The sequence below is a fragment of the Takifugu rubripes genome, chromosome 4 (assembly GCF_901000725.2).
Source record: "Takifugu rubripes chromosome 4, fTakRub1.2, whole genome shotgun sequence".
In the NCBI taxonomy this organism is placed as follows: Eukaryota; Metazoa; Chordata; class Actinopteri; order Tetraodontiformes; family Tetraodontidae; genus Takifugu; species Takifugu rubripes.
The window spans coordinates 3,387,167-3,412,889 of record NC_042288.1 but is presented as its reverse complement, the minus strand read 5'-3'; the positions used below and the strand labels follow the sequence as shown (position 1 = coordinate 3,412,889).

The 25,723-nt window shown below is 42.1% G+C and overlaps 2 protein-coding genes and 1 long non-coding RNA gene across 3 annotated transcripts in view; 1 reads left to right on the top strand and 2 right to left on the bottom strand.

The window, feature by feature from the left end:
• cdh23 (cadherin-related 23) overlaps positions 1 to 20,265 on the top strand; it is a 172,913-nt gene extending 152,648 nt beyond the window's left edge. The window contains 37 exon segments of the mRNA XM_029834775.1: positions 6,061 to 6,087; positions 6,089 to 6,283; positions 6,368 to 6,496; positions 7,495 to 7,675; positions 7,757 to 7,776; positions 7,778 to 7,891; positions 8,047 to 8,098; positions 8,101 to 8,255; positions 8,360 to 8,467; positions 8,710 to 8,812; positions 9,110 to 9,235; positions 9,308 to 9,511; positions 9,696 to 9,764; positions 9,767 to 9,813; positions 9,815 to 10,154; positions 10,266 to 10,382; positions 10,468 to 10,692; positions 11,602 to 11,771; positions 12,042 to 12,179; positions 12,420 to 12,539; positions 12,926 to 13,103; positions 13,256 to 13,467; positions 14,434 to 14,628; positions 14,706 to 14,819; positions 14,917 to 15,046; positions 15,272 to 15,535; positions 15,630 to 15,791; positions 15,928 to 16,184; positions 16,257 to 16,354; positions 16,451 to 16,571; positions 16,646 to 16,725; positions 16,861 to 16,901; positions 17,138 to 17,198; positions 17,792 to 17,921; positions 18,126 to 18,245; positions 18,401 to 18,511; positions 18,936 to 20,265. Of these exon segments, the coding sequence (XP_029690635.1) occupies positions 6,061 to 6,087; positions 6,089 to 6,283; positions 6,368 to 6,496; positions 7,495 to 7,675; positions 7,757 to 7,776; positions 7,778 to 7,891; positions 8,047 to 8,098; positions 8,101 to 8,255; positions 8,360 to 8,467; positions 8,710 to 8,812; positions 9,110 to 9,235; positions 9,308 to 9,511; positions 9,696 to 9,764; positions 9,767 to 9,813; positions 9,815 to 10,154; positions 10,266 to 10,382; positions 10,468 to 10,692; positions 11,602 to 11,771; positions 12,042 to 12,179; positions 12,420 to 12,539; positions 12,926 to 13,103; positions 13,256 to 13,467; positions 14,434 to 14,628; positions 14,706 to 14,819; positions 14,917 to 15,046; positions 15,272 to 15,535; positions 15,630 to 15,791; positions 15,928 to 16,184; positions 16,257 to 16,354; positions 16,451 to 16,571; positions 16,646 to 16,725; positions 16,861 to 16,901; positions 17,138 to 17,198; positions 17,792 to 17,921; positions 18,126 to 18,245; positions 18,401 to 18,511; positions 18,936 to 19,277 (5,256 nt within the window). The 3' untranslated portion in view covers positions 19,278 to 20,265.
• LOC105416319 (uncharacterized) lies at positions 168 to 4,766 on the bottom strand. Its single transcript, XR_003888171.1, has 3 exons — positions 4,581 to 4,766; positions 648 to 1,042; positions 168 to 225 (listed from the first exon to the last, which is right to left on the bottom strand). It is a non-coding gene; the product is annotated as an uncharacterized lncRNA (long non-coding RNA).
• A 425-nt stretch (positions 20,266 to 20,690) lies between the features above and the next one.
• eif3s6ip (eukaryotic translation initiation factor 3, subunit 6 interacting protein) lies at positions 20,691 to 25,681 on the bottom strand. Its single transcript, XM_003963668.2, has 15 exons — positions 25,520 to 25,681; positions 25,196 to 25,238; positions 24,871 to 25,081; positions 24,710 to 24,789; positions 24,474 to 24,535; positions 24,304 to 24,373; positions 24,148 to 24,221; positions 23,901 to 24,072; positions 23,535 to 23,689; positions 23,266 to 23,436; positions 23,033 to 23,166; positions 22,623 to 22,796; positions 21,145 to 21,334; positions 20,913 to 20,993; positions 20,691 to 20,842 (listed from the first exon to the last, which is right to left on the bottom strand). The coding sequence occupies exons 1-15, from the start codon at positions 25,541 to 25,543 to the stop codon at positions 20,774 to 20,776; spliced, it is 1,710 nt and encodes a 569-aa protein (XP_003963717.1). The 5' UTR covers positions 25,544 to 25,681; the 3' UTR covers positions 20,691 to 20,773.
• Between the last annotated feature and the right edge of the window lie 42 nt (positions 25,682 to 25,723).

Genomic DNA, 25,723 nt, shown 5'->3' with positions numbered 1-25,723 from the left:
GGGTAAACACACACTCGTCAGGTTCTTTATATAGTAAACAAGTCTCGCCACATTTATCTGGGTTTTCGTCTCAGCTACAGTTCAATTTCATGTGCTACTTAGTTAAACTTCATGTCGGATGGTCTGCTGTGACATAAGTTTACTCTTGAAAGTATTAAAATAATGTGGCATTACCTTCAGGTGCTGATGGAGCTGAGACAGTGCAATTTGGAGATCCTGTTCCCCCTGAAAAGTACACACTGGTTCTCAGATGCAGCATCACACACTTTAACAGTGAGAGATCTTACGAGATGTGACCCAAAACTGCTCAATAATTTCTACCAATCCATTAAAATATTGGTTCCACCAACTATAACAATAAGTTCTTCTGTTCATGGAAAGATAAATATATGATTAATAATTAATTCAATAATGAATCAATAATAGAAAAATATATTGGATTTAATGCGCTACTGAATTTGTGTGTTTATTCACTAAGTTATATAAAAAAACACATTTGTGCAGTTTCTAACAGCAAAATAGTATAACCAACTGAAATGTAATTAATTTTTGTTAAATGTTGTAAATGATCTTGAAGACATTGTTGTGATTAATACCTCATAGTTACTTATATACTATCATAAACACCATACATTTAATATTCTTACTTGGTATAATATTGAGGAACATGTGGCTGTGGGTTCTCTGCACAGCTTCATGATGTATGCTTTCGATCTCGAGGGCTGCACAGCAGTAGCGACCCTGATCAGCATGAGTCACGTTCTGTAGTTGACCCAGAAGTTCTCCTGTGTGGCTCCAAATGCAGCCCTGGATGACAGTTTGCTGTGTTTAAAGGTAACATTTCCGCGGGCCGTGCTTTGTGGCAGTGCTGGTCTTTGTGGGGTGTGAAAAAACCAGAAGGCGCCACAGGGAATCATTAGGGTGTGAAGCACCACCTCTCTGGTTACACACCAGTGTTTGCATTGCACCTTCTGGACAAGTGTAGTACAGGTGAGAGGCTGAAACACTCATTGCTGGATGGCCATGATGGGCGTTGCTTTAGCTAGAGAGGGAGAAAGGAAATTATGTGGATAAAGTACTTTTTTATTTTTTGCCAGGTGCAAAATGCATAAACTTATATGTGAGCAACTACATGAACATCCACCTTAAACACAATAAACTTTAGGAAAGCTAAATCAAACTTTGTAGTTTAGCAGATTATAATAATTGCAAATCCAGTTGTTAAATATTTGTTTATACCAAAAGTTTAATTGGATTTAGAATCTGTTAATTTCTAGCATCATGAGTCACAAGTTAAACAACCACATTGTGAATGCTACTTATAGTGATGAGGAATCGAAATGTGAATTTGGACAATTTAGCTTATTTTGCACTGTACAAGCTTCCTGGTTTTACATTTATTTAACGCAGTTTATAATCCCTTTTCTAATGTTTGTTTTGTATGGTGTGCTGAAGTGAATTCTCAAAGCTACAGAAGCTAATACGCACATGGCGTGTGTGGCCTCTATTTTCTCATAAAACCAAGAATAAATCATTCCTTTTTGGGGCTCCTTTTATAGGCTGCTGTTGCACGGTGGTATCCAAGACTTGCATTCACAAACTGACTTGCACTGTACAGCACATACTTTCCAGAAACAATATAGACAGCTATGTTACATGCATTTACCCACATCCTGTTCTAACCGAGTAGTGAATGCACAAAGAGAAAACCTCTTGTAAAGCAAGCAAATAAACCCTGTATAATCATTTAGAGCCATTCATTAATGTTATACACCTCCAATGCCTTCAAAATGCAGCAACAACACACATGATGGCTGACGTCATTTTAATTTTAATCAACATCTAACCTACTGTAATGTTAAAAATCACAGGAATGATCACCAGAGCTGAGGCTGAGTAAATGCATCATTAGCAGCTCTGGTAGCAGAAGCGTGTGTGCTGGTCTTTAGATACATTCTCTGACTGTATACATCACTGGTACCACCGAGTCTCGAGGAATGCATTTCCTTCCTGAGCTATCAGGACACACTGTGGTTGCCCACTGTGGATATAAAGAGCTACAGCTGCTGCTGCTGCTTCTGCTCGGTGGCCTGAAACAGTCATGTTGCGCCACCACGTGCAGCCACCTCAGCCAAAATGTCACAGATTTTCTTGATCTGGGGTGAACACACGTTTTCATGCATTTACATTCTTGAGAAGAAAGCAGAGTTCACTGTTCTGACCACAGTAGAAATGAACACTTTTATTGCTATAATCTACACAGGTAGAAATAACCCTTCCAAAACTGTCCTCAAGCCAAAGGATCTTATGTGTTCTAGTGAGCACCGTGCTGAAACAGTAACTTCTGTTACTGGCTCTTATATGTTCACGACCTCTGACCTGTGCCTCTGATTAGCCGTCCGTGCTTGTATAATTAAAATGCGTGTGACAGTGAATGAGGAAGTGTTCAGGGAGGCAATATAAAGGCCGGGAGGGTGATTAGAATAAAACTGCTGCTCCCACGGCTGTTCCTGCCACTGTGATGAAACAATAAGAAAGGAAGCCCTTTTGCTCTCTTATTTCACAGCCGCCTTGCTGGTTTTCCTGACCTCCATTTTGATGCTACAATCATGTTCCCATTAAACTCACTGTGTACATTTCAGATGTCGCTCACTGACAGGACCAGAGCGTTCTAAAATAGTCTCGCCCTCGCGCCTGGTGTCACTGATGTTAAACCAGCCAGGTGTCAAGATTAAATTTTAGATCATAGTTGCCGAGGATCTCGATAGTCATCAAAGGCCCAGACACTGACCCGCCTTGGCTTTAAGACCCATTTAGAAACTGTTGCATTTTTAAAAGCTTTGGTCCTTTTACATGATTTATTGCTACTTTATATTGAATAAGTGATGCCGATTCTCTCCATATCTGGTGTTTTTTCACTGGTACGATTTCTCTATATTTATATAAGGATTAGAAAAGCCCCCCTGCCCCTTTTCACACCAACTCCAGTACTAATGATTATCTCAAACCATTAAAATGTGTTAAGAAAAAAAGCAGGAGGATCTTGGATTAGGTCTTCTGTGCACACACACACATACACACATGAAACTAGAGCAACACACAGATTCAGTTGAGGCTTTGAGCACAGATGCATTCTTTTTAAACCACAGGAAGTATAAAAGTGTGACATAGTTTATCCAGATGTAGAGGGAAGTAGTAGTTAAACCATGACGTTACATTAGAGTACATGTCGCGTTTCAGTCCAGTATCTCTATTCTCCTTTTCTGGATGTTGTGCAATATTGGTTTTATTTGAAACTGTTTACAACTTTGTTCCAGTAGCATTTCTTCATTTGCCTCTCAAAGGAACTCTGCATGCTCAACTGACCTGTTTCTCTTTTCTTTTGATTGTTTGCTATTATTCCTCATCAAATGGGGTCCTTAACAACTTAAATACATCAGAGCATTTTGTCACTGTGATTTCATCAAGATGGTGTTACTGTCAATGATGTGTCCCCTCTGCCTACACCATCTTCATATTACTCATGCACATCCAGCATGAGGGCCCACAGCTGCTGCACATTAGCACTCTGCCTGGCCCCACCACGCTTGTTCCTGTCAATGACATCGACTGGCCAACCATTTTTGTCACTGCACGCTAATAACTTCATGCTGTACAGATCAATATGTGGCACAAAGCTGTGTCACAGCAGCAGGGAAAAGGAGCCAGCAGACGAAATGCAGCCCTGGGCCACATGGGGAGCTCAGTTGTGATCCACTCACTCATTCAGTCTTAAAAGTCAAAATAAAATGCAGAACATTTAGAGGTGATTTAGGTCTCATATAAACAGGAAAAGGTTTAGAAACTATAACTAGCTGCATCTGATGGAAGAATCTTAAAAGTTTGAAGCTGAAAACTGAACATCTGGATAATTTGGGTGGAATTGCTCTGCAGGCAACAGCTGCTGCTCCAAGTCTCCAGAGTCATCCAGCTCGTTTATGTTTAAGCAACCCTAAAGAAAACCTCAACCTCTACGTTATACAGCATAACTGAAAGCAGAGGGGAAAGTAAAGGTTTGATATCTCATAATTATTCCGCCAAACGCACACAATGGGAGTGTTTCTTCTAATGTATTAGGAGCTGAAGGCGTATAGTTTGAGGCTGCACGGTGGATTTGCGCTCCACAACATCCCACGGGGAGTGGCTTGAAACCAGATGTTCCGTCTCAAAACAACAACGGCGTCAAAGCGAGCCTGGAAACTTTTAACCACCGTTTACGAAGGCGGATGGACGCGTCAAATAAGCCATTAACGCGCAAACCAGCAATCAAGTGAGACATAAAGGAACGCTTAATGTCGACGTCGTGGTCACATTAAAACAAAAGTTTGGAAGATTTAACTGACTGACTTTTTATTTCCATTTAACGCTGCGTCCAACAGTTGGACAGTAAAGCCCAGCACAAGCACAAGGATTCGATCAACTTTTATTCCATCGTCTTCAATGTAGAATCGACTCGTTTACACCAATAAACTCCATCAACCGACTCGAGCTGTTGTCAACAAGTAAAGCAACAACGCTAGAGAGGATTTGTGCTGTCTTACCTGAAGCCAGGTAAAAGAGGGCGCAAACACAACCAGAGAACGGCGGTCTTTTCGCGGAGCGATGCCCGGTAGCGTGTCCATCCCTCCATAACTGAGCTTTTTTTCCTCCACTACAAACTTTTGCGCTGTTGACACGCGTGTGTTTTCTGTGTTCAACTTAAGTCCGTCTGAACTCTGCGGAGCAAAATGCGACGTGACAAGAAGAGAAACGCTCCACCCCCCTAACACCACCCACCCCTCCACACAGACACGCAGGCGCACGCACGCACTCTGAGACGCACAACAGCCAAAGTGAAACTTTACCCTGCAAATATTACTCGATAAATAAGGAATACATTAATGAACACGAAGTCACAGATGGGTGACTTCATGTCGGGATATAAAATAAATGTTTTTTGCATGTACATTGAAGAGAAGATCAAGCAAAGCTTTGAAAAACACGCACGCACGCACGCACAGTAGATGTTCAATGCTCGTGTTTAGTGTGAAATACTTCCTGTTCAGGCAAAGTGTGAAAAAAGATGTACAATTATGAGTTTAGATGTTCAGTGTAAAAAGCTGTGGTAGGAGAGATTTTCAAATAACCTATTACAAGAAGAGAAGTCCATTATTTTGTCCTAGAAATGGAACATTACTATTCTACCATCGGATTGTTTGCTTCACGCAGGACACACATCATTTAGAGTATCAGAGGAAAGCTGCCATTGTCTGGTATCTTTCTCAAGGTCAATAAGCCACCTTTGACTTGAAACTAAATATAATGCACATCAACCATTTCTGATGGAGTATAAAACCTTCTGATTGTTATTAGACTATTAGCATGGGCCCTTGTCATCAATATCTTATATTTCCAGTGTTGGACCAAAGTGTTAAAAATACTTAAGGATGGTTATTTCAACCAGAACAGCAGCTCTGTGACAGCGCCTCACATCAGCGATTGTGACACTGGGGAGTATTGATGTTCTTACATGCTGCATCCAGCAGAAAGAACCAATGTTTGTGAATCGAGGTTTCAGTCAAACCAGGCAGCAGGGTGGAAATCTCTTGCGTAGTCAGGTACTGCTGGTATGGGAACTGGTCAGACTGGTGAAGCCAGAACTTGTGGAACTGCCTTTTCTTTTTTTTAAATTAATTTGCCTTTATCACTTTGCCCCGTTGTTCCATACTGAATAAAAACCTACACAGTAAATGTGCTCAAGAAATATACAGAAATGAAACAGTCTGAATAAAAAATGTAGAGCTGGAAAATGTAGCGAAAAGTATTACATTATCGATGTTCTATATTGACAGGGTTTATTAGTTTTGGTAAAATAAGCATTCTTCACTATATTATTCCAATATTAATCATCATCATTGATGTTCTGATTCTACGTAAGATCATCAGCTGACATATTGTGTAGCCAAAGAAATACCGTATTGCTTTACCCATGAGCCATAAAAAGTAGGTACATCCGTGCCTGTTTTTTACCTTCCACCGCAGTCCCCAACCACCATCTACGTTCACATTCGTGGATGAGAATGACAATGCTCCTGAGTTCCTGAAGAGGAGTAATGTGACTGTGCTAAGTGAGGGACCTGACACAGTGGGTGCAACCATCGCCACAGTAACAGCCATTGACCCGGACGAGGGACTGAATGGCACATTGCGGTATGCCATCACTCAGGGCAACTTGATCCAGACCTTTCACATCAACAGCATCACGGTGAGAGGCCATTTGATGTACAGAAATGTAGTAGCTGCATGAAAAAATGCAATAAATGAGCTGTCTGGATGTGTGTGCATTTAGGGGAGGATTACGGCAGTAAAAGAGCTGGACTTTGAGATCAGCAATGGCCACTATGCGCTGGTTGTCACGGCTACCGACCAGTGTCCAAATCGTGATCTTCGTCTCACATCCAGCACAAACTGTAAATATGCAAACTGAACACATCTCCTCATACCTTTCTGTTCTTGTACAGTGCACACCCATCCAACACATACTACAGGGATGTAAAATTTTAAGTTGAGCTTATGACTCTAAGTACCGTAATTTCCGGACTATAAGCCGCTACTTTTTTCTACACTTTTAAACACTGTGGCTTATTCTACGGTGTGGCTAATTAATGTTTTTTTTTTCGTGGCGCACTATCACAACTATTGTGAATCAGTCATTTTTACTAACATTTTTACTAAAATACTATAAGAAAAGCATATGATGCGACTTTTAAGTTAAAAGCGATCACTCTGGCTGTTGAAGAAGGAAATCGAGCTGGCGCACGTAATCTTGGCATACATTACGGTAATCAATGGCGAAAAGGTGGAGATGCCCGCCTGAAGAACTGATCCAAAGCAAAAAGAAGACAAAAGCTTTTAGACGTAAACATAGCAGGTGGCCCAAGCTTGAAAACGTTCTGGAAGACTGGGTCAACACACAGAGAGCAGGCGGCCGCGGTGTTTCCGCTGTACAATTTAGACGGAAGGCAAAAGCAATCGCCACCGCGATGAAAATAGAAGATTTTAGAGGTGGGCCATCAGGGAGTTTTAGATTGTTCATTGTTTGAGTAAAAAAGCATAAACAAGTAAAAAAAATCCTGACGTGAAAAAATTTGGATTTAAGGTCTCTGTATAAACATACAAGTGAAAAGAGTGGCTGTTGTTTCTTACCTGTTTGTCACTCGTCAGTGACTCGTCTCTTACGGTAATAAAAACATATACCGGAACTGAATGTTTTCAATCTAATTTTTCATATTACTACGTGGGATACCTGCGGCTTAAAATCCAGTGCAGCTAGTATAAGTACAAAATAGATTTTCTTTCTAAAATTAGATTATGCGGCTTTTAATCAGGTGCGCTCTATAGTCCGGAAATTACGGTAGGTTGTTAAAGTTAAAGAGCTCTAAAATATGTCTGATCAACCGCAAACTTTGAACACAGGTGCTGGTTAACGTTCTGGATGTAAATGATGTGACACCATCGTTCCCTCGAACCTACGAGGGACCCTTTGAGGTGACAGAAGGGCAGCCCGGACCTCGTGTCTGGACACTCAGAGCCAGTGATGAAGACTCTGGGCTCAATGGCAAGTGGAATAGCAGCATAACTGGAGGAGACCACCAGAGTTATTGTCCAGTTTTTTCTTATAGTGCCTGATTAAATCTCGGTTGTCTGTCACCAAGCTCTTTCTCTGTCCCTCTGTCAGATGAGTTCATGATATCGTCCAGTAGAGGGCGAGCTTCGGGTACGAAAAGATGTAGAACTGGACAGAGAGACAACGGCCTTCTATAACATCACCGTCACAGCTCGTGATCTGGGCACTCCGTCACGCAACAGCTCTGTAAGCCTTCATTACATAACACACAAAGTACAAACATTATCTTTCACCTTATCACGTAACTTATGCATAGGGTCAGAGCTTGTTAGCTAGCTCAAGTATCAGATGAAACACTTCAATTTTAATCTAGATTTCTACCGTCTGACTTCTGTTTTCAGGTGGTGGTTGGGGTCCATGTACGAGACATCAATGACAACGACCCAGTCCTCTTGATCTCCCGCACAACACCAGTGTGAGGGAAGGCGCACCCATACACACTTCGGTGGCTAGAGTGCAAGCAGAAGACGCAGACAGTGGACGCAATGCCCTGCTGACGTACAACATCACAGCTGGTAACCTGGACGGAGCCTTTTATATAAATGACACGGTGCGAAAAACATACAAAATTATGCTATGCTGTACTTCATGCACATTTGACCCTAGCAACCAGTGACATGATTAACCTTTCTGTTCCTCCTCTGCATGCATCAGTCAGGAGTGGTGCAGGTGAACAGGCCTCTAGACAGGGAGCGAGTGGCTGAATACAGACTCACAATCACTGTTAAAGACAACCCCGAGAACTCCCGCATTGCTCGAAGGGTAAACACATTTGTCATGCACCCACTAAGCCTTATGTTATGTTCTGAAAAAACTCTTTGCCGGGCATGTCAGTATGCAAAAAGTGTTGCTTCTGTGGGAAGGGTAAGAGCCACAAGTTAGTTGTGAACAATTCTTAAAGTCAGTTTGTTTCTGAAAAAAAAAGCTAACCTGTCAATTGTAGACTTGTGTGTCATTTACACCCATTCATCTATATACCCTCCCTCTGTGTTCCAAACCCTTAGGATTCAGACCTCTTGGTAATAGCCATCCTGGATGAGAATGATAACAGGCCTGTTTTCACCAGAACCACTTACAGAGCTGAAATCATGGAAAACTCTTTAGCAGGTAGCTCTTAGTGCTGCGCCTGTCTTCATATTTCCCTTGAGTGTTTGCATGATATCTGCAGCTGCAGTACAGAGCGTTATGCTTAAGCACCGTGACGCCATCTCCACCACTTCCTGACTTTGTTTACATGCAGTTTTAATGCACATATATGCTTTGAAAGTTCAGTATGGGTCTAAAGGTCAAATATTACATTTTCTTGTTACATAACTTGCAGAAATCAGTAGACTTGACCACTGCCTGAAATAATAAAAAAGAAAAGTCCAAGTTTTTCATACTAAACTCTTTTTTGTCCAATAGGTAATACTGTAACTGTGTTAAATGGGCCAGTTCTGGCAAAGGATAATGATATTGGACCCAATGCTGTGGTAAAGTACCAGCTGCTTGGTGCCAGAGTGGACCTTTTCACTGTGGACCCCAACACTGGTAAGAACTCAAACCCTCATCAAGTAGGATAACATTTCTCTACCTGTGACACTTATATGTCTGTTTCTGCAGGTGTCATTCTTGTGCGTCCGGGGAGCAGATTAGACCGTGAAGCATTTCAAGAGCCTCGGGTTGAGCTGTTCCTGGTTGCAGAGGATATTGGAGGGTTAAACAGTAGCGTTCCTCTTACAGTGGCCATCCTGGACGAGAATGACAACCCTCCTGTTTTCAGCCCGTCCAGTTACAGTGTTCGGCTCCCTGAGAACAGCCCCACTGGTATGTGGGTTGACTTGTCCCTAAAGATCAGTGTATAGAGCAGAAGGGATTGATCCAGCTTGTATACAAGTTGTGACTGACACAAAAATTCTTTAAAACTTGCAGGCCAAGGCCTCACAGGTCAAAATCTCACTTAATTAAGCACCGATGCAAATGTGTTTTTTCTGTTTGTGCCGTTCTGCAGGTGTAGTGGTGACGCAGCTGTCTGCCACCGATGCAGACTCCGGCTCGAATGGCTGGCTGATGTATCGCCTGAGAGTGGCGCTCAAGACCGCTTTGTGGTTGAGCCACTCTCTGGAGCTGGTTCTGGTAGGCAACACCAGCCTAGATAGAGAAGACCGTGGGTCTTACCGACTGGTTGTTACTGCAACCGATCGGGGCACGCCCCCCATGTCAGGCACAGCAACCCTAACTGTTATCCTGGATGACGTGAATGACTCCAGACCTCGTTTTATTGAGCCAGTAACTATGATAAATGTGAACGAGTCGACACCTCCGGGTGTTGTTGTGGCCACGCTCACCGCTGAGGACCCTGATCAGCATCCACGACTGGAGTATTATATCATCTCCGTGGAGGCAAAGGATGATGGGAACAACCCGGTGGATGGCCTGCAGGAATCCTTTGGCATTGATTTACACACTGGTGAGACACTGACTTCACTGTTGACCACTGACAGATAATTGATAAACTACTGTAAATGCAAGTCATCTTGCATTTTAAAAGATGACCCAGCGTGTGTTGGTGAACTTTCAGGTGCTGTGTTTGTAAGAAACCCAATCAACAGAGAGCTGGTAGCCACATTTGAAATCATTGTGTCCGTCCATGACAACGCCAGTGATGTTATTGACAAGTCAGGCAGTGTCCCTAATGGTCAGTCTACTTCCTGGGGTGAAGTTCAGCCTCATCTTCTCTGAGTGTCTCTCAATGTGTTTTGAAACACACTTTTTTGTTGCAGCGAGACTGACCATAAACGTGTTGGATGTAAATGATAATGCCCCTCGGTTCCGGCCCTTTGGAGTCTCCAACTTCACAGAGAAAATTTTAGAAGGAGCCCAGCCAGGTACAACACTGTTATCAGTATCAGCTGTAGATCCAGACAAAGGTCCCAACGGCCAAGTCATTTACCAGCTGCTCCACCTGCCGCGAGGGGGTTATGTTCGACTGGAGGACCCTTCCACTGGTATGACTGCAAGCCGCTAGTTAAAGAGGAATTCCTGTATTATATATATGCACAATTTATTTGCCTCCGTCTCACACCCACCGTACACTATCCACTTTGAATGGTTGCATTTTCTATGCCACCACAGAGTGACATGTACCTTTTTCAGACAAATATTCTGATGATCCACACAGACGTGAATAAAAAAAATAAGTACTGTGGTTTCCACAGTAAACCAAACAGGAGTATTTCCAGCTAAAGATTTAAATGCTTCGCAGAGGAAAATATCAGATGTTCCGATTTGAAGTTAATACCTCCTCCAAATCTCCTCCGTGAACCATCACCTAATCGTGGTGGAGGAGTTTGTGTACCCTAATGAGCCTGGGAGCTATTGGTCCTAGGTGAAGGGTCAGACAAAGAATGGTTCACAAGACCCATCAAGAAACATCGAAAGGGAAGCCGCGTACCCGGTTACCGGGGCCCCACCCTGGAGCCAGGCCTGGGGCTTGGGCTCGATGGCGAGCGCCTGGTGGCCGGGCCTACGTCCATGGGGCCCATAACGCATCAATGCTCTGACATTTTAAAATTCAATCAAAACTAACTACAACATTCTACTTAAAACACTCATTACTTAACCATTTGCATTATTTAACATACCTGTTAAAATTATTTGGTAATAATGACAACTAGTTAGTATTAGTTGTTATTAATGTAATGTATGTTATTAATGTAAGCCAACATTTTCAGCATATAACTGTTCTACATCTAATAGTATTGATAATGGTAGTGTAAACACTATTAATTGAGATCCAGTAACACAGGAAAAACTTAATGTGTTACTAGCTTTCAAATATGTAATGTTCAGTAATATTTATTTACGTTTCTACAACATGAAGGAGCTTATACCCACCATTTTTACAATTATTTCAGGCAAGATCATTGCCAACCAGACGGTGGATTTTGAGCAAGTGCAATGGCTGAATTTTACAATCCGAGCCCAGGACCATGGGTCTCCTCCCAGGATCGCTGAGCTACCGGTTTTTCTGCGCATTGTTGATGTAAATGACAACAACCCTGTCTTCCTGCAGCCATCATATCAGGTGCTAATCAAAGTTTACAGATACTCACTCCTACAAAAAACTGATTTTGTGTGATAAATTTGAGTCATTGTCATTTCCTGTTTCCATGAGACTGCATCAAAATTTCAAGAGATGCTCTGTTCGAAGAACTTCACCCACTCGAAGCCCATATATTTGATGACAAGCACAGAAACATAAAGATGTCTTACCTGAAACATACTTCATTAGTGTTTAATGTTTGATTCACGAGTGAATACATTTTATATCAGGCAGTTGTCTATCTCTGTGCAGGAGCCAGTGTTTGAGAACGTGGACCTGGGCACTACGATAGTTCGTGTCAGTGCCACTGATGCTGACTCTGGTCGCTTTGCTGCTATTGAATACAGCCTGGTGGACGGGGAAGGCAAGTTTGCCATCAAACCATCTACTGTGAGTTCATTTGCACACACATAGTTTACACAACAATGTCAGCTCTGGGTGTCCACACTGAACCCCATCCTGTTGGGACATTAACAATCAAAAAAACATGTTCAGTGCTGTGATGATGGTTTACACATTTGCTGCATTACTGTCACGCCATGTAAGAAATGTGTTGGTATCACGAGAGCAGCACTGCTCCCGTTCAATACTCCTGCTTCCTTCCTAATCATTGGCTCCTCTCTGGGTCAGGGGGAGATCTACATCCTGTCACCACTGGACAGAGAGACAAAAGATCACTACACTTTAACCGCTGTTGCCCGTGACAACCCTGGCAGCAGTCCCAACAACAGAAGAGAGAACTCTGTTCAGGTAGAGTTCACTGACGATGACGATGATGATGATGATGATGATGATGATGATGATGATGATGATGATGATGCATTGTCCTGAACTGTATTGAACTGATGCACTTTAGCACATATTTTGAAAAAATATTTGAATAAAAGTAGGATTCTCAGGAGAAAAAGTAACTAAGATCTGAATTAATGTATTTCATTCACCTCACGTAGTTGAAGCATCTAAAATTCAGCTTATTACATCATTAAATCTAATGAGGCATTAAGGTTGAAAAAGATGTTTTATTACATCTTGGGTATTTTATTTTGATACAGTAACATCTGCAGACAATGGAGACCATGCTTCACCATCTGTGTCTTAGCCTGTCCTGATAATATATCTGTGTTGGTGCACATCAGGTCCTGGTGACTGTCCTTGATGTCAATGACTATCGGCCACGCTTTACAGAGCGAGTGTACAACACCAGCGTTTTTGAGAATGAGCCCAGTGGGACATCTGTGATCACAGTCAGAGCCACTGATCTGGATGAAGGGGAAAACGGAGCAGTACTCTACAGCATGTTGGGGCCTCATTCAGGTAGAAAGCACTTATGTGAGGTTAAAAACCGCTATGAATTTCACTTATGTGAGGTTAAGAACCGCTATGAATTTCACATTTGGTTTAAAGTATAAAAATGCTGACAGAATATATAATTCAACAATCATAAATCTGGGCTCTGCGTGTATTAGAAGCCTTCATCCTGGATCCCAATACTGGGCTGGTGCGCTCTCGCCGTCTGCTACAGTCTTCTGAACAATTCAACCTGACAGTTGTGGCTACAGATCAAGGGCGTCCTCCTTTGTGGGGAACCGCAGATCTGATCATTACAGTCATAGACGTCAATGACAACAGACCAGTGTTTGTAAGGCCCGCCAACGGAACCATCATTCACATCACAGAGGTAGGTGCTGTCCATTGTGTTTCCATTACGTGCCCAGTTTCAGGTTTTAATCAAGCATTTCTTTGATCTAGGATGTCATTGACACCATTATTCAACACTGGCAATGGTAATTAATCAGCTCCAGTTTGTTTGATGTTTGATCCCCACTGAGGGACTTTAATAAATTCTCTTAAGTAGAGATACAGAAACGTACTTAAAGTCATGAGCAATGAAAACCATAAAGGTGACCGATACTTCAACTGAATATCTAAAACTGTTACGATGCGTGGTTGTCCAGGACCCGAACGCAGGCAAGACGCAGTGATGAAAGGTCCAAAAATAGGTTTTATTAAACAAACACAAAAGGACAGCCCTCCTGGACTGCCAGGAAGCAACAGTTCTTCCGCCGGATGCACACGAAGAGCTCCAGCGTGGAGCCACAAAAATCACAAAAATCTTCAAAAACCAACAAAGAAACCAGAAATACCAAGTCACACAAAAATCCTCCGACCCTGGTAGGCCGGAGTCTTAGACCTTAAATAGGCGGCTGATCGCTGATGTCCTGCAGGTGCGCCAACAGGTGGCCGGAGCATGGCTCCACCACGTCCCCTGCAGGAAAAACACAACTGGGAATCCTGGACCACAACAAAAACAGCGTCATGCACCCAAGCAGCCTGTGGTTTTTGGTATCTTCTACAGGCTGCAGAAGATCTTTTTGCTATCAAAGCTAGTTGTGGAGCAACTGGAAAGTCTGTGCTACCTTTTAATGCCAATTGTTGTGCTTAATATACATAAAGTAAAAAAATATTAGTGGAATATTTGATAATTCCCATTTTGTGTGTGCATGTTACATAGTACAAAAATGTGCTAAAAATGTGCCAGAAATCCAACACAGTACCTACAAATTTATAAGCAAATAAGGTGTGTAAATTATGGTTTTAGTTGTGAATAGTCAAACACATGCTCTCCTTTGTAACCCACCTGTAGGAGCAGCCCCCTGGCCTCCCAGTATATGAGGTGCATGCAACAGACTCTGATGAGGGGGTGAATGGAGAAGTCCGCTATGCTTTCCTGCAGACTGGAGCCAGTAACAGAGACTGGGAGAACTTTCATATTGACCCCATATCTGGAGTCATCACTACCACTGTGAAACTGGATCGAGAAAAACTGGCCCTCTACAGCGTGAGTCACCTGTGTGTGCAGTGTGTGGAGAATATGTCCAACCGAGCCTCTGACTCAGAGCTAATTAACTCTTTCAGCTTATCATTGTGGCCCGGGACATGGGCCAGCCAGTGCCTTATGAGACCACACAACCTCTGCAGGTGGCGTTGTTGGACATTGATGACAATGAGCCTGTATTCCTCAAACCACCAGTGAGAAAGAACCCATAAATAAATCATCATTTGATTGCATGTTCACAGCAACATCTGAATGTGTGTTTTTGCATGCATGCCTGTCTGTGTACTGCAGCGTGGAAGCTTGCCTTACCAGAAGATGACAATACCTGAGCACTCTCCTCCAGGCACCATGGTGGGGAATGTTACTAGAGCCGTGGATGCGGATGAAGGCTCCAATGCTGTTGTCTACTACTTCATTGCAGGTGATGCAGCGTCATATAGGCCCAGAAATTGCTTGATATTGTTTGATGATTTTTTTGGGATGGTTTGTTTGAGGCTCGTCCAAATAATTGTGTTTATAATAAGTAAGATATACGTAAAATAACAGGCATTTTTTAGCTCCATCTGTCTTTTCTATTTAAAGCTGAGTCCTTCAGTGCAGTCGATGAGTAAACACATCATTGGCCTGTCTTCCTGTCTTCCTGCAGGGGGAAACAGTGATGGAAACTTTGGCTTGAGTTTAGATGGTGAGCTGAAGTTATACAGGGATCTGGACCGGGAAGAGATCCCGGTCTATTCAATCATCATCAAAGCTTCCAGCAATAAGAGCTGGACTCCTCCCAGAGCCCAGAGAGCAGCACGAACCAGAATTCTGGACCCTTCCCATGATCCCAGTCTGCTGGAAGTCCAAATTGAACTGGAGGACATCAATGACCAGACACCACGCTTCACTAAAATGGAATACACTGCAGGTACCCCATATTCTTTTATGTGTATGTGTGTGTGTGTTGGGGGGGGGATTGTGCTCCAGGTATCATAATATGTCTTCTTCTTGTCTTGTGTCAGGAGTTGCATCAAATGCAAAAGTGGGCTCGGAGCTCATCAAGGTCGCTGCAATAGACAATGATGTTGGCAACAACAGCTTAGTCCAGTACCATATTGTCACTATCCGCTACTTTCAGTCACAGAGCAATGGCAGCGAGGATATGGGAAACATCTTCACTATTGGTGAGTTTCCTGTTACTCACTGTAAGGCTGATTCAGAATTTGATTTATAATTTACATTTTTATTATCAGCAAGCAGGTCGTGTGTATCTACTACTGCAGCTCCACTAAAGGACTTCTCTTCCCATGATTTCCTCAGGACTGAGAGATGGTATAATCCGCACTTACGACCTCTTCACGGCCTACAGCCCTGGCTACTTCCAGCTAGAGATCTTGGCTTGCGATTTTGCAGGTCACAGTACAACCACCAATGTGAATATTTATATCCTTAGAGATGACCAGAGAGTGAAAATAGTTTTCAATGAGATTCCTGATTTGGTTCGCGAAAACCAGGAGGAGTTTATTACTCTGCTCTCTAACATCACCGGCGCTATCGTCAATTTGGACGACATACAGGTCAGTTCGTGGCAGTTCCTTTTTTTTTTTTACTGTCCCTTACATTTGTTAATCTTCTTTGATTTGCTGCAGTTCCATGTGGATAAGAAAGGCAGGGTAAATTATGCTCAGACAGACATGCTCATGCACGTTGTCAACAATCAGACCAACACCATCCTAGATGTTGAAAGGTATTTATTTTCTTCAACTAAAGAAATGGTGAGACTGTAATAATCAAGCTGATGGGGTCACCGTTAACTCGGGTCACTGTGCTTAACAATCTGCAGGGTAATTCAGATGATCGATGAGAACAAAGACCAGCTGAGAAACCTGTTCAGGAAATATAATGTTGTGGACGTTCAACCTGCTGTCAATGACAAACTGCCAGATGACATCACAACACTTCAGGTGTGTGAGGATGCTGAGAGCACGTGGAATGCTGCAGATGCTTTTGGTGCCTCTAAACTTCCTGTCTTTCACAGCTGGTTATCATCATCTTGGCTGTGCTGCTGTGCTTGGCAGGAATTTGCTTTGTCACAATGAACTGGCACTATCGCAGAGTGTAAGATGCCTTCAGACTTCTGTAAAATGTTGTCTATAAAAAGTTCTTCTGAAAAGTACACATGTGCTTTCAATCAGCAATGTCAACTTTTTTTTTTTACCTTTTGTGGTTTTTGTGTTTCTTCCTGTTTTGCAGACACCAAAGGAAGTTGAAAGCTATTGTTGCAGGATCGACAGGTGAGAAGATGCTGGCTGAAGGGGACATCACCCCCACCTAAAGCACCTAGAAACAATTTTGATTGATTGATTGATTGATTGATTGATTGATTGATTGATTGATTGATTGATTGATTGATTGATTGATTGATTGATTGATTGATTGACCTGTTTCAGGGCTTTATGGCATCACTTCATGTCGCGTCCAAAATAATGCTGTAGTGAGGGTGTTTTATTATTGTCTCTCTGTTATCTAGGTAACCAGGGTCTGATGGATATCCTGGACATGCCTAACACCAACAAGTACTCATTCGAAGGGTGACATTACTTTTATTTTATAACTTATACAGTATAGTATAGCATAGTACCAGTTATAGTGCAAGAGCAGGATAGTAAAATATATTTGTGTATTGACAAGATATTAGAACATAATGTAATATTACTATATGATACAATGGTGTATAGCAGTGGTTCTCATCCCGTGGCTCTGTTCTGGATGGGTCACAGACAGCTGGTCAAAAGAAGTAAATAATGTATAATGCACCTCTGATGTTGGACATGTGTTTAATTTTCAAAAGATAGCTTTTTTAACAAATTTTGAAAGGCATCCCTCAGACATATACAGGGTGCTAGCCAAGATGCCATTTGTTTGATGCTCAAGTTTGCCTGGCAACCAGAATTGAAAAGCAGACATCAGAATCTCTGAGAGGCTCCATTTTGCAGTTGGCAGCTTTTGCCAAGAAAGACAAGTTTTATATTTATTTTCAATATCAGATCAATTTTAATTTTTTGAGGTTGGTTCTCTGTCACAGAATTTCTCTGTCACAGAACTCAATCTCACACATACGTACCACAAGCAATGTCATAGAATTTATTATTTTAAATTTCACATGCGGGGTTTACCGCTGCAGGGCTAATCCAGTGTGGCTGGACCCTTTTTGTCGGAACCTGGAGTTGGCTAACCAGGCCGACCATGAGGATGACCTGCCTGAGAACCTGAGCGAGATCACCGACCTTTGGAACAGCCCAGCACGCACTCACGTCAGTACCATCAGTCAGCCTAATATCCAGGATTTTTCAGTGATGAAATCTAACAGAAGTACCGTACTGTAATTCACCCTTCTATTTCTTTGTTCATTCAAAAACTGCCTTAATTGAGCATTTGAGGTTGTTTCTAATAAGATTAAATGTTCAATGAACACATGTTCTATATTAAATAGAAGTTTAATCCTGTCATTCCTACAGGGTACATTTGGTCGGGAACCTCAGGCGAAGCCTGAGGATGACCGTTACCTGAGAGCAGCCATTCAGGAATACGATAACATCGCTAAACTGGGCCAGATCATGAGGGAGGGACCAATCAAGGTGAGATTTTTGTGAGATTATTGAACTGGATCGCTCCGTCGACCACAACCCAATCGTGAAACTCCAAGGACTCAAGGATGAGCTGTTGAGACCAGCCATTTAGAGAGTGGTTGATATTCAGTGTCAGAGTTTGACACTAACTGCCGTCCTATCAGGGTTCCCTGCTGAAGGTGGTCCTGGACGACTACCTGAGGCTGAAAAAGCTCTTTGCAGCTCGAATGGTCACAGTTTCCACCAGCCAGGAAGACCGCTCATCAATCACAGAGGTGGGCTCTGTCTGCACCTGCTGCTGTGCTCTTCCTGTCGCACACTCCTGGAGCCACATCTAACATTCCTGTGGTTTACCAGTCTGATGTTCTGTCTGCTGCTCTGACGCGTGCACTCTCCAATCTCCTGCTGCTTCCTTTAGCCAGACAGCGTTGTGTAGACTCTGTGGTTTCTGATACTGAAATTGAAGATTTGGATTATCACTTGACAGAAGTGGATTGTGGTTTTGAATTGTGTTGATATGGGATTTTTTACAATCAGGTCGTGCATGTAATCATGTAAAATTCATGATGACTTATGAGAAAGGTAAGGACTGTGTGTGTTACTTACTTTTACTGCTTGATTTTCCCAGCTCACCTTTAAACCTGTGACATGAACAGATTTTCACTAGCTTTGTTGTTGTTTTTCTTTTCTGCCTCCAAGCTGATCCAGAGCGATCTGGATGATGAAGAAGATGAGCGCCTAGGGTTGGGAGGAGGACGTGGTACCCTGCGGTTTAAGCATAAACTCCCTGTGGAGCTTAAGGGTCCCGAGGGTGTGCACGTGGTACATGGCAGTACGGGTACCCTCCTGACCTCTGACCTCAACAGCCTGCCAGAGGACGACCAGCGGGCCCTGGCACGTTCTCTGGAGGCACTGAATGCCGACGGGGGACTTTACAATGAGCGCAATGCCCGCACGGAATCTGCCAAGTCCACACCGATGCACCGTCACAAGGATGGGGACATCCTGTCAGAGAGTCCTTTGGAGATCACCGAGTTATGACTAGCCGAGGCCTCGCTGGTCTGAGCGCAGCCATGACCACGTGTGTGTCCGTGTGCCTCCACACTACCACCCTGACAAGGTTGGGCAAGACTGGAGGAGTGTGTGTAGTCTAGGGAATGCCATCTGCCAGCTTCAGTGCGTGAGTGAGACAAGCTCATCATCGGATTTGAAGCTCTGAAGCTCTCAGAGTTTCAGACAACTTCCCGGAAGCAGAAAATAATGATCAGGCAGAGAGGCTAAGCTTCTATGTGAGAGATGCCTCTGTCAGAGGAGGCCTCATTCTCACTTATCCTTGAAGTCATACCTGGACTCTTTACACTCATACACACAAATACACACACTTAAACATGAGGCAGCACACACTCAGACCAGCAGACGGCCATCAGTGACAAGAGACATTTTACATTTTGCTGCTGGAAATTGACAGATCGAGGTTTAGTGTGTACAAAAAGGCTTCGGAGCCGAAAGGTTAAGGAGTTGCTGCAGGACGGAAGTTCATCCAAAAGCTTTTTTTCCGTCTTTGTTTTTCAGTTATTTTAAATCAGTGGCAAAAGACGAAACATTCCAGGTCTTTCTGCAGGTTAAACCACAGTTCTGACCACTGTGCTCTGTTATGTGTAGAGCAAGTATCATTTGAAAGAAAAAAGAACAAATAATGATTTAGTAAAAACGGGATGGAGTGACATGGAAAAACTATTGGTTGTAAAAAAAAATAGAGGCAGTTAAAGAAAGCTATAAGGATAATATATAAATAAAATATGGAGTATTTAAGTCTGATAAAATGGCACTATGTCAAGAGACTTTACACTGCCACTAAAGGGACTGCAAGAAAATGAGTAAAGTTTGCTTTATTTTTTCATTTTATAGAAAATGTAATGGAAATGAAAAAAATATTTTTGAAGAAAAATGCTGGTGTACCAAAATGGAATCATTTTGGATCTGTGAAGTGTGTGTATATTGTGCTATGGTGACGTTGTTCTGGACTCTATATGGCAGTTGATTGTGTCTGAGTGGATTGTTTGGTATATTTTTTTAAATATATATATATATATATATATATATATATATATATATATATATATATACACACACATTTGTATGCATTCTCATTTTGTACATTTTTATTTCTTCATCATTCTTGTCATTAGTCATGTGTTGGAAAATGTTGGATGATCTGTGATAATAAAAGGAAATGTTGGATGATCTGTGATAATAAAAGAAATATGCAATGACTTTTGATATCTGTCAGTGTGATGAAGTAAGTAACAGAAGCAGGACATGCAAATGCAAAGAAAATTGTGGCAAAGAAAGAGCAGGAATAGTAATATAGATCTGTAATGGTGGTTTCATGGCAATTCTTTCATAATAGAACATTGCTTCCACCTAGTGGTTGTTAAGAGCCAACACATCCTGTTTTTTGTATGAACGTGTTTATTTTTTCTGTTGCACAGAAAAGTTATCCTCAATTTGGGCTGTCAAACACTGCATTTTGAGAATCATCGCCCTGTTGCAGCTCCAGATGCGGCAGTAACAGACAGTGGCATCTTCTTCAGTGTTCTATTCAACTGTAAGAAAGTCCTCAGGTCAAAATTATCATCACCACAGTTATTAAAAAGAAAATTGTCCAACTCTCACCTCCTCAAATTTGTGGATCTGTCTGATAAAAAAGTCTCCATACCGACGAGCCACTTTGGTGTCTGCAATGTGAATCATATCCTGTAGCAGAGACGAGAGTTCATTAAAGGTCAACTTTATGTCTTCATCGGGCCGCAGAGTAAAACATGGTTTTGCAAACTAGTCAAATCAAATGAGCAAATATGGGTGGTGGAGTACAAAGGAGAAAACAAACTAAGATTCATTCGCTCACCTTGTCTATGTAAAAATCAACCTCAGAAGCAGACTGAAACTCTCCATCCAGAGCAGAAATGCCGCTGGTCCACACCAGGTTCTTCATCTTGTGTTTGAAGACGAGCAGCTGGATGCGGAACTCCTGCTCGGTCATGTCCAGGAATCCTGCCAACTTTGCTACAGGCATGGTGGTGTAGAGCTTTAGGAAACTGCAAGGATATGATATGAAAACAGATATAAACACCCTGAAACCACAACAGGAACAGAGTACCGGAATTTCTGTACTACAGAACGCACCTGATTAAAAGCCGCATAATTTTAGAAAGAAAATCAATTTTGTACTTATACAAGCTGCACCGGATTTTAAGCCGCAGGTATCCCACGTAGTAATATGAAAAATTAGATCGAAAACATTCAGTACCGGTATATGTTTTTATTACTGTAAGAGACGAGTCACTAACGAGTAACAGACAGGTAAGAAACAACAGCCACTCTTTTCACTTGTATGTTTATACAGAGACCTTAAATCCAATTTTCATCACGTCGGGATTTTTTAACTTTTCTTTTAATTTAATCCACTTAGCAACATAAATATATTGTACCAGTAAATGCTTTTTTTTTTTCTAACGGTGTCTGTAATGCAGCTACCTTGAAATATACGTTTGTATCAGCTACACACAAATTACGTTGTTTATGCTTTTTTGCTCAAACAATGAACAATCTAAAACCCCCCAATGGCCCACCTCTAAAATCTTCTATTTTCATCACGGTGGCGATTGCTTTTGCAGACTAGTTATGCTGATTCCTGTGTAGTTTTTCAGCTTCTCTCCCCCCCATTCATTTACAGGTATCGCCGCCTTCGGAGCTGCATGACGACCCCCGGCCCCGCTGACCCGCTGTATAGTGTATTTTTGTGTGTGCTCTGTGCCCATCCTCTGTGCCCATCCTCTCCTCCCCTCTCCTGTCCTCTCCTTTCCTTCTCCCTGTCCTCTCCTTCTCCCCCTCTCCTCTCCCTTTCCTCTCTCTTTACCCAGCCGGCCATCAGCAGGAGGGTTCCCCTACATGAGCCTAAAAGCTTTTGTCGTCTTTTTGGATCAGTTCTTCAGGCGGGCGTCTCCAACTTCTCGCCATTGATTACCGTAATGTATGCCAAGATTACGTTCGCCAGCTCGATTTCCTTCTTCAACTGCCAGAGTGATCACTATTAACTTAAAAGCCGCATCATATGCTTTTCTTCTAGTATTTTCCATGTTGATGAGGGTTAGTAAAAATGACTGATTCACAATAGTTGTGATAGTGCGCCACGAAAAAAACATAAATAAGCCGCACCGTAGAATAAGCCGCAGTGTTTAAAGTGTAGAAAAAAAGTAGCGGCTTATAGTCCGGAAATTACAGTACTTCGAAAACAACTTCTATCTAGCATCATTAAAGCTCACTCGTCTACTCCAAAGCTGTGATGTGGTTCCACAGTAAGCAGAAGGCTGTTTTAGGATTTACCTGCGAATGGTGGAAAGCTGCGCTTGCTGCTGCACCTCCTCAGCAAACACCTTCAGCTGCTGCTGGAATGGTTCTTTGTGATAGTTGGGGTGCACATTGTCGTAGTTTGGAACCACTGGTGAGAGGAACTTTGGACATGCAAAGCTGAACAGCTCCTCAAACACCTGCAGGTCTCTGAGATGAGGGAAGGGACATTTGTGTACTACTGCTAGGTAACTAATACATTTCCAAAGGACTTTGAATCATCTGCTGCTATTTAAGTCTGGAGAAGCATGAAATTATCTTCTGTTATCAGTCATTTTTACTAACATTAAAGTGTCAATCAAGACTTTAACGTGACAATGAAATCCAAAGACCAAAGCAAACATTAAAATGTTACTTTACGGTATAGTGCAAGCTATTTTTCTTACCCTTTCTGCATTCGCAGCATCTTGTCTCCATATTTCTCCCTCAGCTGGGTGTGAATGCTCTCATCAATGCGCATCGGGTACATGGTTAGAGCAATAGCCAGCAGACCATGCATCTGCTCATTCTGCTTGTTAATCTGAAATGACAATAACACAAATGTTAATCTGAATATTTAATGAGATTTTTTTCTTATTCCAGTTAGAAAGGAACAAATTGACTACATAGTCAAACTCACCATCTCATATTTGTATGTTGACCTCTGAAACATATTTCTGGTCCTCTGGATGTACAGCAAGATGTTGGCAAAGACCCGAATGGCATCCTGGTAACGCCTCATCATCAAGTAGGCAAAACCAACATAGTAATAGGTGGTAATCTGGCACTCAGGCACACGAGAGTACATACTCTGAAAGACAGCAGATCAGCAGAGGTGAGGAGCTAGAGTGAGCACAGAACAGATGGAGGGTTGCGTGAACTCATCACAGTCATTAAATAAAATTGTACCTTCTTGTTGAGCTCAATGTTCTCAAGAACTTTAATGGCCTGGTAATAATCTCCAAGGAGTGAGTGAAGCCTCAAGAGTCCTACCAAGCTGAAGTAACCCAACATCTTGTACAGGGAGTGACGACCATACTCTCCAGCCACGCTCTCTGGATCCCCTGACGCAGTGCGAAAAATATTGTTACATTCATCAAACACGGAAATCAGATCTTAATGTGCCTGGTTCCTTTTCTAGATTCTCCAACAAAGCTGCATGGACTCACAGCTAAATAATACTATCAAACATTACAATGTGTCAAGATTTTCTCTGATGCCAAATCTTCATGTGTGAATGATATGTATTGATTCCCCAATAATACTTTTCTATACCTCCACTGGTGTAGACCTCAAGCTGGCGATTAATATTGCTCTTGTCTACAAGAGAATGGAGAACATTCAGGACACTGTGGACGTTCCATATCTTCGGGTTGTTTCTCAGGAACTCAATCTCCTCCTCGGTTTTTTTGGCTGTTTTACAGCGGTACTGACTAAACGACTGGAACTATAAAGAAAAAACATCATTGTCAAAACCTCAATGGCTGTCTGTAAAAAAAGTATGCAGAACACAGCACTCTACCTGGTAAATGAACTCATCAATGATGTCCCACAGCCACTGGTTGGGCAGCTCCAGAGGAGCAGGTCCATCAGCATCTGCATTCAAACACAAGCTCAGGAAATGTGTATTTTGAATACTGCAGGAGAGGAGAAAACAAAGTATAATCATCCCACTTACTAAGGATGTAGTTGAAAAGGTTGCAGTAATTGTAGTATGATTCAAATCTCTGATCCAATGTTGGTCCACCCTGATGATAAAAAGCAAACAAACACAATTTGATACATTCTGCACTTTGGAGTAATGAAACTATGAACAAAAAATTGTGTTTCCACTGAGCAGCTACTCACGCTGACTTTGGCATAGATGTGCCTGTAGTACAGTTCTTTATAGAGGATGAGGAACACAGCATCTGTAAGGTAAAACAAGCAGAAGTAATCAATTGAAAAACGAATCCCAATGTCTAGAGGCCCAAATGCATACACACAGTGTCACTTCTTACTTGGACAGCATGCTTGGGTATCAGCACCAAACTAGTAAAGAGTATTTAATTTTATCTTCCAATAGATGACATAGATGCACTCACCATTGCCAACAAGTGATGAAATGGCTTCAGCTTCTGGCCAGGGAGAGGTTTTGAAGAAGCGGTCAGTCAACTTATTCCAACTGAAAGAAACAAAACAGGTAAGAATATCTCAGTAAATGAGTTTTAAACAGTGCTTCTACATACAGATCAATGACAAATACCTGTTCTCATAGACATCCTGTATCTCATAGATCTTCTGCTCGATGCTCTCGCTTGATACACGGTTCGACTGCAGTTCATAAACCTTCTGATCAATCAGATCAGAGATAGTTTTATGGAAATACTGCAAAAAATTCTTGATCACTTCGGGAATTACGTGGTAGGTTTGTTGCTCATACTGCCTCTCAAAAGCAAGATCGGCTTTAGGATCACCTACACGGAAATTTGAAACAGGTATACACAATTACTATGTATTACCATATTATATACGATAAATCTAAGTTTGAAAAATGGTCTTTATATAACATAGCAATCGTGGGAACTAACCGGTGTGTAAGTCGTAGTCCGTTGGATAGCTGTAGGGATCGTACTGCAAATAAAAAGATAGGCGTTACATGTGTTAAACTGATCAGTATGCTTGGCACTATAATCCGATAATAATTGATTTTTTATATATAAATAATATTAAACAATGTAATTTGGCTGGACTGATTCTAATAAGACTATAATTATAACGTACAACGAGTATTCTGCTCGCTCATCTACAGTTGCTTGGTTTGGTTTTACGGTTAGCTACCTAGCTAAGCGACATTGGAATTATTGTTATGATCACGAAAAACGCCAAAAGTTTAAAAGAAAATATGTCCTCACATCCTCCTCGTCGTGGTAAGACATTATACCAGTTTTTAGTCCAAGCCTCTAAAATTCTGGTCTGAAATAATGAATGACAATTGGGCAAGTTAGCGCCGCAAAACCACGCAGTTAGCGCTGGACCGATAACCGGAAGCGGAAAGAAAAGGTGACGACGTCAGGGCGGAAGTGATGGCAGTGATGCTTTATGGGAATGTGAGTTTT